This window comes from Rattus norvegicus, chromosome 19 (genome assembly GCF_021556685.1).
Source record: "Rattus norvegicus strain SHRSP/BbbUtx chromosome 19, alternate assembly SHRSP_T2T, whole genome shotgun sequence".
In the NCBI taxonomy this organism is placed as follows: Eukaryota; Metazoa; Chordata; class Mammalia; order Rodentia; family Muridae; genus Rattus; species Rattus norvegicus.
Window position 1 is genome coordinate 67,959,733 of NC_141552.1, and position 15,755 is coordinate 67,975,487.

Consider the following 15,755-nt stretch of genomic DNA (forward strand, 5'->3'; position numbering starts at 1 on the left):
TGCACAACTGATTCCATACGAGGGTCCTATGGGTAACAGGGAGAACTGGTCAGTGCCACCATTAACAGATCCTTAGAGACGCTTAGCCAGTCACAATTTAGAGAGGGCAAAGAGCCCAAGCAGCAACAGGAGTTCCTGAGAAGTTCAAGGTTCTGAAAGTCTGGATAGGAAAAGGGATCATGGGCTAAAAATCAGTTACACCAAGAAATCTGACCACTGCATTTGCCAATATAAAGAAAGCAAGGGTAAACTGATTTAATGAGCAAATACGCTGTCAACACTCAACCTGAAGAGACTGATTTATGCAAAAAACCACTCGGGTAAGAAAGTTTGGTTAAGTGGAGTTGGCCACGTACTCTACATCTGCTGCTGCCTACTTGTCCAGAGCTGCAGAGCATCAGAAGGAAGCAACAAGGAACTCTTAAACACAAGCTTAATATGGGAACACTCTGACAGAAAAGAAGACCAAGGTTTTCATTACATCTTCTGGGAAGATGGTAGCATTTGTTATTGAATCTTTGAATTTTCTACTTAGAAAAACCAACCATATGCTAAGAAGAAAAGTGACAAAAAGTCACAAGCCCAACCTGGACCCTCCGTTCTGTCCCCACCGAAATGTGCACAGATCCTACATTTCTCACTGTGGAGAAGGCTGAAAGCATGAGGGAAGTCAGCAAGAGACTGACAGGGGCAGCTGTGCTCTTCTGCCCTGATACAAAATATACTACAAAGGACCTCCTGGTCCTCCCTTCCATACTTGAGCTGACTTGTAGTCTACACTGGCTGCATCTCAACCTAATGGGAACACTGTATCACTACTACAGTGTCTAACTGGCTATGTCTCAGACTCATGGAAACATTGTATCACTACTTCAAAGCCTCACTAGTGTCTCAGACTCATGGAAACATTGTATCGCTACTTCAACACTTCACTAGTTGTCTCAGAGTAATGGAAACATTGTATCACTACTTCAAAGCCTCACTAGTGTCTCAGACTCATGGAAACATTGTATCGCTACTTCAACACTTCACTAGTTGTCTCAGAGTAATGGAAACATTGTATCACTACTTCAAAGCCTCACTAGTTGTCTCAGACTAATGGAAACATTGTATCACTACTTCAATGTCTCAGTTGTTTCAGACTAATGGAAACACTGTATCATTATTTCAGCATCTCACTAGCTAACCTGAATCTAACAGAAAGCGTCCTTGCAGAGAGAAAATTCCAATGATGGAACACCAGTGTTCTACATCTCTGCAGACTGGCCAAAAGACTAATTTAAACACCAACACAAACTCTGTAGCATGCGTATTTAGATTATAACACACAAAGAATAATAGATTTAGGAATTAATAACTTTAGAGTGGTAGAGAAGGACATTTTTTATTTTAATGTTCTAGTACTATATCAACTACCATAATAATTAAAAAGAAAAAGCTGAACTAAATGATTATACATCTGCAGGTTGTTGGTACCACAAGAGAAATGATTTCTGCTCACATAAATGCCTGAAGTCACTGGAGTGAAGTTACATGCCTTTAATGCCAGCACTACTCAGTCAACATAACTGCTGATGGGTTATCATTAGATAAGATGATGTCTTGGTGGCCAGAGTTGGGGTCAAAAGTGAACCAGGCCACTGGAAAGGAAGAAGTCAGAAAGAACAGGCTCAAGAATCTCTCCCTCGGGCTGAAGAGATGGCTCAGCAGTTAAGAGCGCTGACTGCTCTTCCAGAGGTCCTGAGTTCAAATCCCAGCAACACCTCGGGTCCCGTCTATACAGGGGCTTGTGCTCATTGTCAGTTTTACTCTCCATTTCTACATAGAACTGCAATTTGAAACCTATTTAAATATTTACCTTTGCATTTCAAATTCCACTGAAGAACAAAGTCTGTATGACCACCCCCATACAGAGCTGTTGACTTAAGGATGGGAAAGGAATGAGCAAAAATTTTCTCATCAATTTTCTGAGAATACACACTTATCAACATCATACAGTTGCAGGGTTTTGTTGGAGTTTTCAATTCCCAGCAACCACACAGTAGCTCACAACCATTTAAAAAGGGATCCGATGCCCTCTTCTGCCATGCAGATAGAGCACTCATTAAAAAGCAAACAAAACCACATAAATAAATAAAATGTTTACAAAATGAAGTCTACCTGCTAGAGTCTGAGCCACTTGTTGGGCTCCAAGCAACAATGACATTTGAGTGCTGAGTACTCTATGTACCAGGGGCTAGATACAAGGTTCTTTGCGGGATGTTTCACTCTAGAGGCGGTTACTCTGATTCACACATGTCAGGATGCTGAAGAACCGGGGAAGCACAGAACAGGTGTGGACATGGGCATCTCTAACTGCCGAGTGCAGGCCTTTCTCCTGTGGAGCCCTGGCCAGACCCATCAACCACTGACAAATTCCTACAAACAGCGCAAGGGAACAAGGTTGTGAGAGGTCAGCACTGCGCAGGACTCCCCCGCACATGCACAGATGACTTACACACCATCCTCTCTGTGTGCATGTGTGTGCAGGCTATACATCTGTAACCAGGGCTGGCCTGGAACTCACAATCCTCCTCTCTCAGCCTCCCAAGTGCTGGGATTACAGGCATACACCACCACGCAGGCTCTTCTCTGAACTAGTCTTCAACTACAGTCTGCCATCAGGCAGTCTCACAGGTCCCTGCTAAAGTGAGAGGCAGATCCAAAAGCAGGGACCAAGTTACCCTCAAGTCCTGTCCTAGCAGTTAGAATTTCACACCCTCAGTGTCAGCCTCCCACAGAGGGCCTGTATCTCAGAGAGGGTCCATGTCCCGCAGGGGTTTTGTGGCAGAGGATGTGACCTGCAGCTACGTCAACCGTGCAGAGAAAGGCCACCTCTGCTGCACGATGGTGCAGACGGTGTGGGCAGCGACTGAAGCAGCACTTATTTCCTTTATCTCAGTAGAGTGGAGCAATCCTTCCAGGCCTGGCACCAAGAAGCAATGGTCAGTGCTCTCTTCTTCCACTCCCTGCAGCCCTATGCCATGCTTTGCTGCGGCCCTGCAGATGTGTGGGCCTCACCTCGAATCACACTAAGCACTCACAATCACATAGCCAAGGAGAACATTACCTGGAGCATGGTTGAAAAGTGTCTTATAGCTTCATCGTAGAGACCGCTGCCGACCAGCACGTAAGCAATAGCTGTGAGACGAAAGAGAAAAACATTGGAGAAAGGAAGAAAGGCAGGCAGGCTCTGCAGTCAGTAAATCCACGCTGCCTTGTCTCAAAATGCAGCTGAGAAAGGGGTGCTTTTTTTTTTTTTTTTTTTTCCTTCGGAGCTGGGGACCGAACCCAGGGCCTTGCGCTTCCTAGGTAAGCGCTCTACCACTGAGCTAAATCTCCAGCCCCGAAAGGGGTGCTCTTAAAGAACCTAGAAGCAAGCACACAGGGTGCCATGGGTACCTCCCACATTTACTTTCCAGTGCTGGCTGTGCGGCCTACAGGCAGCACAGAGACTAGGATGCTGGCACCGGGGCATACCTCACAGTCCTTCTTAGGCCCTGGAAGAACTCCAGACCTTTAGGAATGGAGGGTTCTTACTCTCTGAGCGGTTAGTACAGGACAGTACAATTATCCCCTTCACTTGCAGACAAGCAGATGAAGTGCCGGTGGCTGAGGGGCTGCCTGACAAGAGTGCCACCAAGTGCATCCCTGAGAGCAGGTCCAGCTTCCAGAGCCACGCTTCCCAGACTGCCACACAAGACACAAGGCCAGCTTTCTGAACCTGCTTGATGGCTAAAGCAGGTTCAGTTCCTGGCTGTGTGAGGAGGGGGACCCTAGAAACCTCTCCAAACTCCCTGGTTCTTGCTTAATAAGCCAGTGGTAAATTTTCTTAAAGATCCCTCTCAGATACATTTTTAGAATTCCGTATTTTCCCATAACTGGTCTTATCTGCTATACAAAAAAATGAGTTATAAAATAGAACCGAGGTACTGAGCGGTGGCTCAGAGTAAGAGTACTGACTGCTCTTGCACAGGATGGACATGGACGCAGGTCCCAGCACCCACATGATGGCTCACAACTGTCTGTAACTCTTAATTCCAGGGGATCCAACACCCTCTTCTGACCTCCAAGGTCACATACACAGTGCACATACATGCATATGGGCAAAAACACATATTCTCATAAAAGAAATATATATATATAATATGTATATTATATATAGATAGATAGGTATATCTATCTATATATATATAAAATACAGTCACACACACACACACACACACACACACACACACACACACACACACACACACACTAAAATGGAACAGAAATTCAGGGAAACCCTTGGTTTGGAACATAGATCTGTCTGGACCCTGACTCCCCTCAAAAGAGAACAAATAAGACCCCGATTTTGCCACACCTACCCACAACTTCAAAAATACTAATCTGCATCTCCCTCAAACGTAAGTAGTTATCGGGGTATAAATTTTACTGTGGGGACCCAGAGATAAACAAAATGACAGCGACAAACCCGGAATAGCTACAATTCCAGCAGAGATCTCTACTGCCAGCAGCTGTCTCTGGACACGGACTCTGCCAATAGCTGTTTTATTTCCAAGAAGAATCTCTGTCCCAGAAGGGCCTAACTCAGCTCGAGCTTCCTGGGCTGTCCCTTAGGATGCACAAGGCAGGCTCGTCCCAAGCTGTGCTTTTGCTGTTGTTTTGAGTTTATTTTTATTCTGGCTGCAGGCACATCTGCAGCACATGCATGCCTGGTGCTCATGGAGGCCAGAAGAGGGAGCCAGACCCACTGGACTGGAGGTGCTGGGACTAGGATCTAGTCCTCCGGAAGAGCAGCCGGTTCTCTGAGCTCCTCTGCAGCCTTGTACCCAAGCCTGATTCAGCTGAAAGAAGCCACCAGCCCACAAAATCCGCCTGACTGAGCCTTAGGGACAGTGTGTTCTCAAAGCTACCCCCAGAGAACAGCACAAGGGGGACAGAGGTCGCAGTGTTCCACGGTGACAAAGCTGAGGGAAGGATTCAGCACAGGAGGACTGAGCTACCATGACGAGGGGCCGGCCAGCCACACTGGGGATGAAACAACCACGGCAGTCAGATGCCGTCGGGTGCCTCCTATAGGTACATGCAGGAGCTTGGATCCTGGGTCCGTCTGTCCCTGTGTGGCACTGTGCTCGCTGTGGCTCCACTCTCCAGGCGTGAGCTCCCTGGGCAATGAGTACCTCAGCAGTCATTAGATGTGGGGACCCCGCCTGTCTTAACGCATGCCAGGAATGGCCAAACCATGAAGCTCCTCTGGAGGCCCGAATGAATGTGATTGGTTCCACCTACGATGCTGTTCTGGGTCTCCTTCCTTTCACTTCCCCGCTGTTCATGACATACACGACTCCTCTAGCACAGAGTGGCTGATCTTACTAACATCATTGCTAATTTCCATAGAAACAAACCCAGGGCTAGAATAGTCCTTACCGAACACTGTACAAAAGTCTTTTCTTCCTTCCTGCCTGCTTCCTGCCTGCCTGCCTTCCTTTCCCTTGTTTGAGCCAGGGCCTCCTGTGTCCCAGGTTGTCTCCTATTTAGCCAAGGATGACCATGAACTTTTGATCCTCCTCTTTCCACCTCCCAAGTGCTGGGATTACACCACATCTAGTTTACAGACGAGTCAAACATTCCACCAGTTGACACACATTCCCAACCCCCACCCAAATCTTTGGTCATGATGCACACCACACAGAAGGTCTGGTAAGTCTGACTGGCAGTGCCAGTCTCCTACCTGTCCCTCCCACCTGGCTTCCTATCTGTATCTGATCATGACTCTGGGCAGGTGTCACGGGGTACTCCCATAGGTCTGGGCGGGTGTTACAGGGTGCTCCCAAGGCTCTGGGTGTTACGGGGTGCTCCCATGGCTCTGGGTGTTACGGGGTGCTCCCAAGGCTCTGGGCGGGTGTTACGGGGTGCTCCCACGGCTCTGGGCGGGTGTTACGGGTGCTCCCATGGGTCTGGGCGGGTGTTACGAGGTGCTCCCAAGGCTCTGGGCGGGTGTTACGGGGTGCTCCCACGGCTCTGGGCGGGTGTTACGAGTGCTCCTATGGGTCTGGGTGGGTGTCACGGGGTACTCCCATGGGTCTGGGCGGGTGTCACGGGGTGCTCCCATGGGTCTGGGCGGGTGTTATGGGGTGCTCCAAGACTGGGATCTCACCTAATTCTTCATTGGTGCTGTCATTGTCAGTAGCAAACGGGAATCTCTTCTGCTCGGCAATAGACTTGGCCTGGCTCTGAAAACAAACAAGCAAACATCTTTTGGTTTCTAACAAACAATGCAAGCCCTGCACGAGAAGCCTGTGACGAAGCTAGAGCTGCACTTGCGCTCTACGGAAACAGAACACACGTGCCACCGTCTGCTGACTGAACTTGGAGAACACGGTTTGTGGGTGAAAACACCTCTGTCTCCCAGAGCAACGTCTCTCTCCTGTGGGGATCAGTCCTTCTGGCTACTCTGGGGCCCCTGTGTTGGGCAGGCTCTTTTGTGCCTTCAGTTATGTTGAGAAGATCAGTCCTCCAGCATGGCTTGAACACAGAATACCAGGTAAAGTATACGAGTATTCTAGAATCCACAGCTACAAGCTGGACATAAAGGAATCTGGCCAAGAAACAAGGCGTGGTGCTGAGTGCTCCCCCAGTAATGCTTGCAGCCGTGTAGTACGAGGCATACGGCTGGTGTGTGTCAAGGCAGACACAGAGACCATGTGTGACCAGAATGTCAGGACAGGAACAGGAAATATGCTGCCTTGGAAGCAAGGGTTTTCTTAAAGGCGGTATCTTGTTATATAGCCCTGGATGACCCAGAACTCTGTGGAGCCCAGGCTGGCCTTGAACGCTGCCACACTTGACTGAGTACTCTTACAGGCCATCTTCCACCACCACGCAGATGGCGCTACCGGGTTCTAGAGAAATCACATTTTGGTCTACAAACAGCTGCCACTTCTCCAGAGGCTCTGCCAGCACACCGAATGGTGATGCACATGGCCTACAGCACCTGAATTAAAACCATGGGGGCTGGCAAGATGACTCAGTGGGCAAAGGTGCCAGGGCTGGCTTCCTGAGTTCGAGTCACAGAACAACACAAAAGGAAAACCAATTCCCGCAAGTTGTCCTTTGACTCCTCCTACACACGCACCTCGGCACATGTGCACATATGTGCACACATATACACATACAGGTAAGTAAATAAATGTAAAAATATTATTAAAACAATCAGTTCCAGGCTGGAGTTGCCACAGACACAATTCAAACTCCTAGGCACATACATAGGAAAATCTACGCCAGAAAGGACAAATGATCTGTTACCCAGGCAAACCTGGAGGACGGGATGGAGAGACAGCTCCACTCCTAAGCTTGTCTTTTCTTACAGCACAGAGCCTGCTGGAACACAGAACTAAGTGGTGACCAATGGGCCACACTGCCAACCACAGTGACTGGACCACTGTGTCCAACATGGTTAGAGGACCTTCTTGTCATAAACCACAGAGCTCTGCTTGCCTGTGAAGCCAAGAGCAAGCTAGCTCAGACCCGAACACACACAGGACAGAGTGCCGCCCTGAGGTCATCGCACAGAGTGCCGCCCCTGAGGTCATCGCAGTGTCATGGGAATGCTTCACATTCTAGCTCTTAGTCAAACCACGGTCACAGAGGAACTCGCAGTAGAAAGTCCACAGGGGGACCTGGTCGATGTTCAACAGAGTGGAGCAACACTTACCAGAATCTTCTCAGTGTTGAGAGAGAGCAGCGAGTCACAGGGGGCCGAGCCTCTCAGTTCGCAGTCAGATTCATGGAAGTTCAAAAATGACGACTCTGCAAAGCAAGCATTCAGTGTCACTCGCTCACTTCAGAGAATTTGAGGGTAGTAAGCTGAAATCTTCAGACGCCACGGAACCAAACTAAAGGCAAGCTAAAGTTCAGAGGCTTTCTCCACTCCAGCTGCGTGGGGTTCTACAGGGTACAGTGAGTGCCCCACTGCCTGTCACAAGTAGCAGCAGAGCTTCTGACTGGAGACTGGGGTCAAGAGTGGTGACCATTCTAAAAGAGTGGGTGGAGCCCACACGGTCTACAACCCAGATGCCAGTGGCTGAGCTAAACACCTCTCTGTAAGGCAGCATCTATCCACCTTAGGCTCAACATATACCATCTCACATGTGTGCACATCACACATACACAAGAACAACTTAACATATACCAATCTCACATGTGTGCACATCACACATACACAAGAACAACTTAACATATACCAATCTCACATGTGTGCACATCACACATACACAAGAACAACTTAACATATACCAATCTCACATGTGTGCACATCACACATACACAAGAACAACTTAACATATACCAATCTCACATGTGTGCACATCACACATACACAAGAACAACATAAACGCTCTCACATGTGTGCACATACCCCCACACACACACACACACAAGAGCAAAGCCTAACCAGGAGACCTAACACCACAAGACCTGTAAGACTCAAAGGGAAAAAGACAGTCAGATTACAAACAAGCAAAGGGCCTCCGATGGGCAACTTCCTTGAGATACACAGGAGCTACTGAACACAGGAAAAGGCCACCAATGTTATTAGAGGAACCTAATCTGAAGCACAATAAGGGCCTCCGCCCAGCCCACAGGGCGGCTGTGAGAAACTGGAAACGGGCACTGGTGGAAGGACTGCACAGTGATTTAGCCACCATAGAAAACGTGTTGGCAATCCCTCAGGTCACTCACAGGACCACCGACGCGACCCAGCAGCTCCATTTGTGAAGACATAAGAACTGAATGTGGGAACTCAATCGAATGCTGTGCCTGGGTTCGTGGGAACAGTCTCATGGCATCTGAAAGGAGGTTAACAGCCCGAGTAGCCCAAGCACATAAGCAGATGAACTGGGATGCATACACAGGATGGACTGATCATCCCGCCACAGCAATGAAGTGCCCATACACACAACATGTTAAAGTATCTCATGCGTGAAGCTCAGCTACAGAAACAGAGTACACAATGCCCAAAAGGGCCACTTTGATAACAATAGGGACAGAAGGAGAAGTGGCTTCTCCAGGGCTAAGGGACTGAGTAGACCGGAAATGCCCCACATCAGTGGTTAAAAACCCTTTGGGGGTCAAATATCCTTTCACAGGGGTCGCCTAGGAGGCCTGGAAACACAGAAATTCACGTTGTGATTCGTAGCATAAATTGCAGTTATGAGGTATCAAGATAATTTTATGGTTGGGGGGGCACCGCATCATGGGGAACTGTAATAAAGGGTCACAGCATTGGGATGGTTGAGGACCACTGGCACATGGGGTAAGGACCCTCCCGGAGAGGGACAGAAATGTTCAAAGTAGCTGTGGAACACGGGAAATGTACACCTGCTAGGGTTTTGTGTTGTGAGACCCTCACCCTGGCAGCTGTTTTAAAAGTGCCACAGTGACTAAAGGGCACCCAGCTTTGCCCTAGGAACCATCAGAGGCAAAGAACAGAGCGCTGGGCAATATCTAGGTCCCCGAGAGCCACACCCAGAGAAACAAAGGCAAGGATACGCCAAGGACAGCAGCAGACCTTGGTGCTACAGGAGCGCTGGCTGCGCTGCATCATAACCAATAGGGGGCAGGGATATCAGCGGGCTAGGGGTAAGGGCACTTGTCACCAAGTCCCAGGACACGAGTTCAGTCCCTGAAATCCACCTGGTGGAGGGAGAACTGATTGCTGCAAGTTGGCCTTTGACGTCCCCACGTGCGCTGTGACACAGGCACGTGTGTATATGTGTGTGTGTATGTGTGTGTATGCATGTGTGTGTGTGTATGCACGTCCGCCTGTGCAAGTATGTGAGTGAACACAGGGTAGACAAACAACAAGCAGACAAATAAGTGTAAAAAAATACTTTTTTAAGGAGGCTTGGAAGACCAGGCATGGGGAAGCAGACCTTTAATCCCAGGACTTGCCAGACAAAGCTGGGGACTGTCTGTGAGTTCCAGACCAGCCAGAGCTACATAAGACTGTCTCAAAGAGCCAAAAACAAACACACACAGAGATAAATAGGAGGCCTGGCAGTAAGGAGGGAGCCAAGACAGAGCGTCCCATGCCCACCTCACTGCCTTTGCCCTAATGGCTTGGCCTTGCAGACTCCAACTGCAATTTGCACTTCTCCCAGTTTTAAATGGCTTCCGAATGGACACGGCATGCTGTGGACACGGCACATGGTGGACACTGTCCCGTCCCTGCTTCTGCACTGATGCAGTAGTACTTTACTAAGCTGTCATGGCCCCCACCTGCACAAACTTACCAGACTAGGATAGAGCCCGACTAATATAAGTGCTGAGCCACAGGGTGTGGACAGTCCTGAGTCTCTTTGTCTACCTGCTTTGCTGATCCTCCTGCTTTGCCTGCAGAGGGCTAGAGTCACAGGGGTTCTCTGACACACCCAGCTTTTGCTCGCTTTCTGACCACTGGAGTCTATGCAGCATAGCACACAGAAAAGTTCCCGCCCACTTATTTTCCTAATAGCTGGTCTGCTGTCCAAGCCCTGGTGACTAGATCATCAACTTGTCTGCCATTGTCACGATCCATCCTGGATCCAAGAGATCCTTAAGATTACTTCAGTTCGACTACAGCCAGGCAAGGTGGCAAATCCCTGTGATCCCAGTGCTCAGACAGCTGAGGCAGGAGGACTGCCACAAGTTCAAAGTCTGCCTGGGTCACATGAGAAGACTCCATCTCAGCAAACAAAAACAACAAAAATCTCTTCAACTTCTGTAAGAACCATGACAAGTAGCAGTCTAATCTCTGCACGGGCGCATTATTTCTAAGAACACATATTAATTCTTATTAATTGGGAATTTAAAACACACTCTCTCTCTCTCTCTCTCTCTCTGGCATTTGGAATAGCCTAAGAACTACTGTGGATTTTGCGTCTGCTGCTTCTGCTCACGAGAGCTTTCCAGGAGTGCCCGCGCATGAGCAAGGAGCTGTGTACAGCAGGGAGAGACTGGGCACGTGCTGCTGCTATGATTGGTTCTCAGCAAGAGGACATGGTACTAGGTTAGGGTTTTGTTTGCTTGAGGTGACCTCGTAGCCCAGGCTGTAGGCAGAAATGAAAAGCCAGACCTGAGAGGGAAAAGCAGGTCCTTTCTGCTACAGACCTGAAGGAGAGGACAAGTGTCTGCCTGTGACCTAGGGAGGAAGTCACCAGTGACAGCGGGGAAAGAGAAGTCAGAGGAGAGTGACAACTCTGCTTTTATGTCAGATGCATGAGGAAGGGCCAAGTGGACACAGTGGCGGTGTGGACAAGTTCAGGAGTCCTGTCACTGTGATGGAGACCATTAGATGAGCTGCCAGGAAGGACTGGACAGCTTTACTTACTGAGATCAAGAACGGACGCAGGTGAGGGAGAAAGGCTGAATTTAACAATTGCCCACTTGCGGACTCAGTCTGCATCTCATCTCACTGCGCTATTCCCCCAACTAAACCGGCTGCTTTGGAGGCAGTCAGTGTCCTGCTGGCTCAGAGCTCGGGCACCTCAGCGGCTGCCTTTAGTGCCCTTACTTCTGTGCCCCGATCTTTATGATGGGAGGAGCCACAGCCAATTGCAGCTAAGGACACAGCTCGGCTTGCAGGAAACAGCAGTTCCCTGGCACACATTGAGTGGTATTAAAAAAAAAAACCAAACCAAAAACCCAACCATTTACTGGTGTGTGTATGTGGAGTGTTATTTTTAATATATGTATATATATGTATACATATATAACATTTACTACTATACATGGATGGACATGCCAGTGTGCAAGTAGACGTCAAAGAACGACTTGTAGGAACCACTTCTCTCTACCACGTGGTCCCAGGGTTCTAACACAGGTCATCAGGCTGTGGAAACTGCCTTTACACACTGAGCCATCTCATTGGCCTAGGTTGTATATCTCTTATCTGAAGTGTTTGGACTAGAAGTCTTTCAGATTGAGGGGATTTTTTTGTTTTCTTTTCTTTTTGATTTTTAAAGATGTATGTGTTCAAGTGTTTTGCTTAAATTTGCTTATGTGCACCACTTGTGTGTCTGGAACCCTCAGAGGCTGGAGGGCGTCTTTACCCACTGGCTCGATCCTGGGATTATCCATCCCAACAACTTTAACTCTACGTTATTATTCTGACGGAGCGCAGTTCTCCGTCACACATGGATTGTGCTACAGTCACCAAATGGATGGAGGCACCTCAAAGAAACAAGGACAGGACTGTCACCCAGGAGCAAACAAGTCTGTCACTTAAAAACTTTGCCTGAGGGCTGAAATGTGGCTCAGTGGGTAAAGACCTTGCACAGCAAGCACGAAGCTTCAGCACCGAAATAAAACCAGGTGTGGTAGCACACACCTGTGATCCTAGCATTTCGGGGGAAGTAAAGGCAGAAAGATTAGAAGTTTGAAGTCACAGTCTGCTGTGAAGAGAGCTGGAGACCAGTCTGGGATACACGGCGCAGTATCTCAAAAGGAAAAAAAAAAAGCCTCACCTTAGCTCATCATTCCTTACTGCAAAGAAGGAGAAAGCAAAGGCGTTTTGGGAATTAATAGAGATACACGTGACTGGATTACTAAGGTGTGGCTTCCGATGTCTGTAAAGAACCAGCCAGGGTTCTGTTCCAATGACACACCATGTGGGTTTGTACATGGACAGAAAACCTGAATTCTTTAGTCAGTGGGCAAGTTCCAACTGATACAGTCCTTAGCTTGCTAGATGCATGAAAGGGAGGGGTCAGAGATGTATCTGGGATCTATCCAAGGTCACTCTCTCCGGAGCGCTGCTGTCAGCACAGGGAGTCTTCTCTCACAGCCTTGCACAACAGCAGTGACATGGGACTCCACACTCCCCCCACTTCCACACCCCCCTCACTGCCCAGCATCACTACTCTAGCCAGGTCAACTCGACCTACAGCAAACTCAGGTCCCCACAAGGGACTCAGTCAGGTCATTAAGGTACAGCACATTCATCAACGCCTGGCGCACACACAGCTTTCCTGTGGCTACGCAGTCCGAAACACTAGGATCGGTGATTCACTTTAATACACATGTAAAGTCTGAAACCCTAAGTATTATTCAAAAACACAAGTCTGGGGGCTGGTGAGATGGCTTAGTGGTTAGGAGCACTGGCTGCTCTTACAGAGGTCCAGCAACCAAGCAAGAGGTGGTTAGTTCCGTCTATAAAATGGAACCTGATGCCCTCTTTTGGCATACAGGTGTACTTGCAGACAGAGCACCCGTGCATTAAAGGATCAATAAAACTAATTAAAAATAAATAAGTAAAACTAACAAGTTTCAAGCCTATTAGTTCCAGCACTCAGAAGGCAGAGGCAGGTGGATCTCTGAGTTTGAGGCCAGCCTGGTCTACAGTCTTAGGACAGTCCAGGATATGCAGAAAACCCTAACTTGAAAAAAAATAATAACAAAAATAAATACAATTTTCCACAAGTTTAAGGTGTAGGGCTTACTAACGCTTAATGAAATTATGCCGATACGCAAAAAGACTATTAGAACATAAACCAAAATCAAACCAATCCTAAATCCGGGCTCTTCCAGGGTAACCTTGCCTAGCTTCTCTTGACTTCAGTTTCCTCCTGGGAAAACGGTAATGAACACTAACTCACTCAGCACCAACAAAAGACACAGGACGTCTCATATTGTGTAATGGGGCTGGGGAAGGGAATTTGGAAAAGACTCTTATCAGTATTTCCTCCCACAGTTCCAAATTAAAAATAGGGCCAACCACTGAACTTAGAACAGACGGGGAGGGGGATAGGATAGGGGGCTTATGGCCGGGAAACCAGGAAAGGGAATAACATTTGAAATGAAAATTTTAAAAAATATCCAAAAAAAAAAAAAAAAAAAAAGGAAGAAAAAAAAAAGAATGTATATGGGTTTTTTTTTTAAGCCAAAAAAAAAAAAAATAGGACCACAGGAATAAGAAAAAAATTACTTTTATTTTTATTTTTATTTTGAAAATAAAAATGTTCAGGTTTTGAGGCACATGTGTTTATTCTCAGCACCCAGGAGACTGAGGCAGGAGGACTGTCACAAACTCAAGGGCAGCCTGGGCTACATAGTGAGTTCCAGCCCAGGCTAGCTTAAATTAGTGTAAGCCAATCTCAAACAAAAATAAAGAAAAAAAAAAGCAAGAACAAATAACCTAGCAGATGGTTTCCTCTCCTTTGAAAGGGTGGAATTAATTTCTCAGGTCTGAAGCAGCGGTTAAGACCCAAGGTTGGTTCCTAGCACTCACAATCACCTGTAACTCCAGCTTCAGGTGACTGGATCCCCCTTTGGCCTCTATGACCTCCCACGCACACCTACTGTCCTCCACAAAGACATAATTATAAGTAAATCATTTTCTTTTAAATACTATCTTCTCATGGGAAAATAAGATAAAAAACATTATAAACTATTTTCAGTAGGAAACATAAAAATATACTAGAGTTCAGAATATCACCATGGGCTGGGGAACATGTAAGCCCACGGCAGAGATACACAGCATCCAGTTCACACAGAGGCCTCCAGCCCCATCTCCTTGCTCCAACTGTAACCATTTGCTCCTCCACCACAGAGGGCGCTGCAGTTAAGAGAGTAAGTGTGAGCAAGGCTAATCAGCTGCACACTGAGACCCAAACCGGCAACTATTATCGCCTGAGAATGACCTGGAGGACAGTTATGCAGCTCTTTGCCCCAAGTCTAGAGTCTGGCTTGATGTGGGCAAGCAATGGTATTCCAAAGATGCCCTCATAGTGAGGTCAGACCTGTATGATTTGGGAGACCTGGTAGGTTCTGGATATCAAAAGTAGACCATTGTGTTGGTGCTGTAATAGCCCCTCCGTCTATGGCATGCTTACTTGCAGATCCTGAATCTGTCCCCACAGTCTAGGACAAGTGCCTGAGGAAAGCTTCACAGAGTCCAATTTCCATATAATAGGCCAGGGTTGGGAGAAACAGAGGAGAGGCGTTTCCTACCAAGAGCCCTTCCTTGGAGGTTAAAAGTTGAGCACGGATGCTCATACTTGTGATCCCAGCATTTGGGGGTTAAGGAGATGGACCATGGTAAATGCAAGTTCAAAGCCAGCCTGGGCTCTGGGAGACCCTTTCTCAAAAAATGAAGAATGCAAAGCAACTATTGCCTGCTCTCTGTTCCTGCGTCTATAGCTGGGGCATTGGGACCTAGCCTTTTCATTGTGTCTCACTTTTCCCTTCCAAGGCAAAGGGCTGCCATCCAACAGGGTAAATTAAGCCGCCAAACTAACAAGGCTAAATGAGGAAATAAAACCTCACATTCAAGTAAACGGAGTCTCCTATTTAGACAAGACAAGTTCACGACAGGTAATCCCCTGCCCTGAATCAGGTGACATTAACAACTTACTAAGGAATGCTGGCCACAGGACACTGTTGGCAGGCCAGAGGCGCAAAATAAGTCCAAAAGCCATTCCAAGAAGCCAGATGGTGCTCAAAGGAAGTCAGATTGCACTAATCTTGAGATTGCATCTCAGCTAAGAAACTAAGTAGTGTCTGGGCATGCATAAGGTGCTGGACATCAGTGGGATGACTAAAAAGGCATCATAAGCTAGCTGCTACTAGGTACAGAAGACCCAGGCCTTTCTTTCCCACGGCAAAATGGAGGGTCACCCACAGAGGGGAAGGGACGGTGGAGAGGGTACTGATAGGTAAAAATGCCCATTGTGCAA

At 47.7% G+C, this 15,755-nt stretch overlaps 1 protein-coding gene across 9 annotated transcripts in view; it reads right to left on the reverse strand.

The window, feature by feature from the left end:
• Positions 1-15,755, reverse strand: part of Ttc13 (tetratricopeptide repeat domain 13) — a 53,335-nt gene that overhangs the window by 36,913 nt on the left and 667 nt on the right. For all 9 annotated transcript variants that reach the window (XM_087594309.1, XM_087594308.1, NM_001415075.1 and 6 more), the window contains 3 exon segments: positions 7,757-7,851; positions 6,200-6,275; positions 3,110-3,180 (listed from right to left, as the gene is read on the reverse strand). In XM_087594309.1, the coding sequence (XP_087450435.1) occupies positions 3,110-3,180; positions 6,200-6,275; positions 7,757-7,851 (242 nt within the window).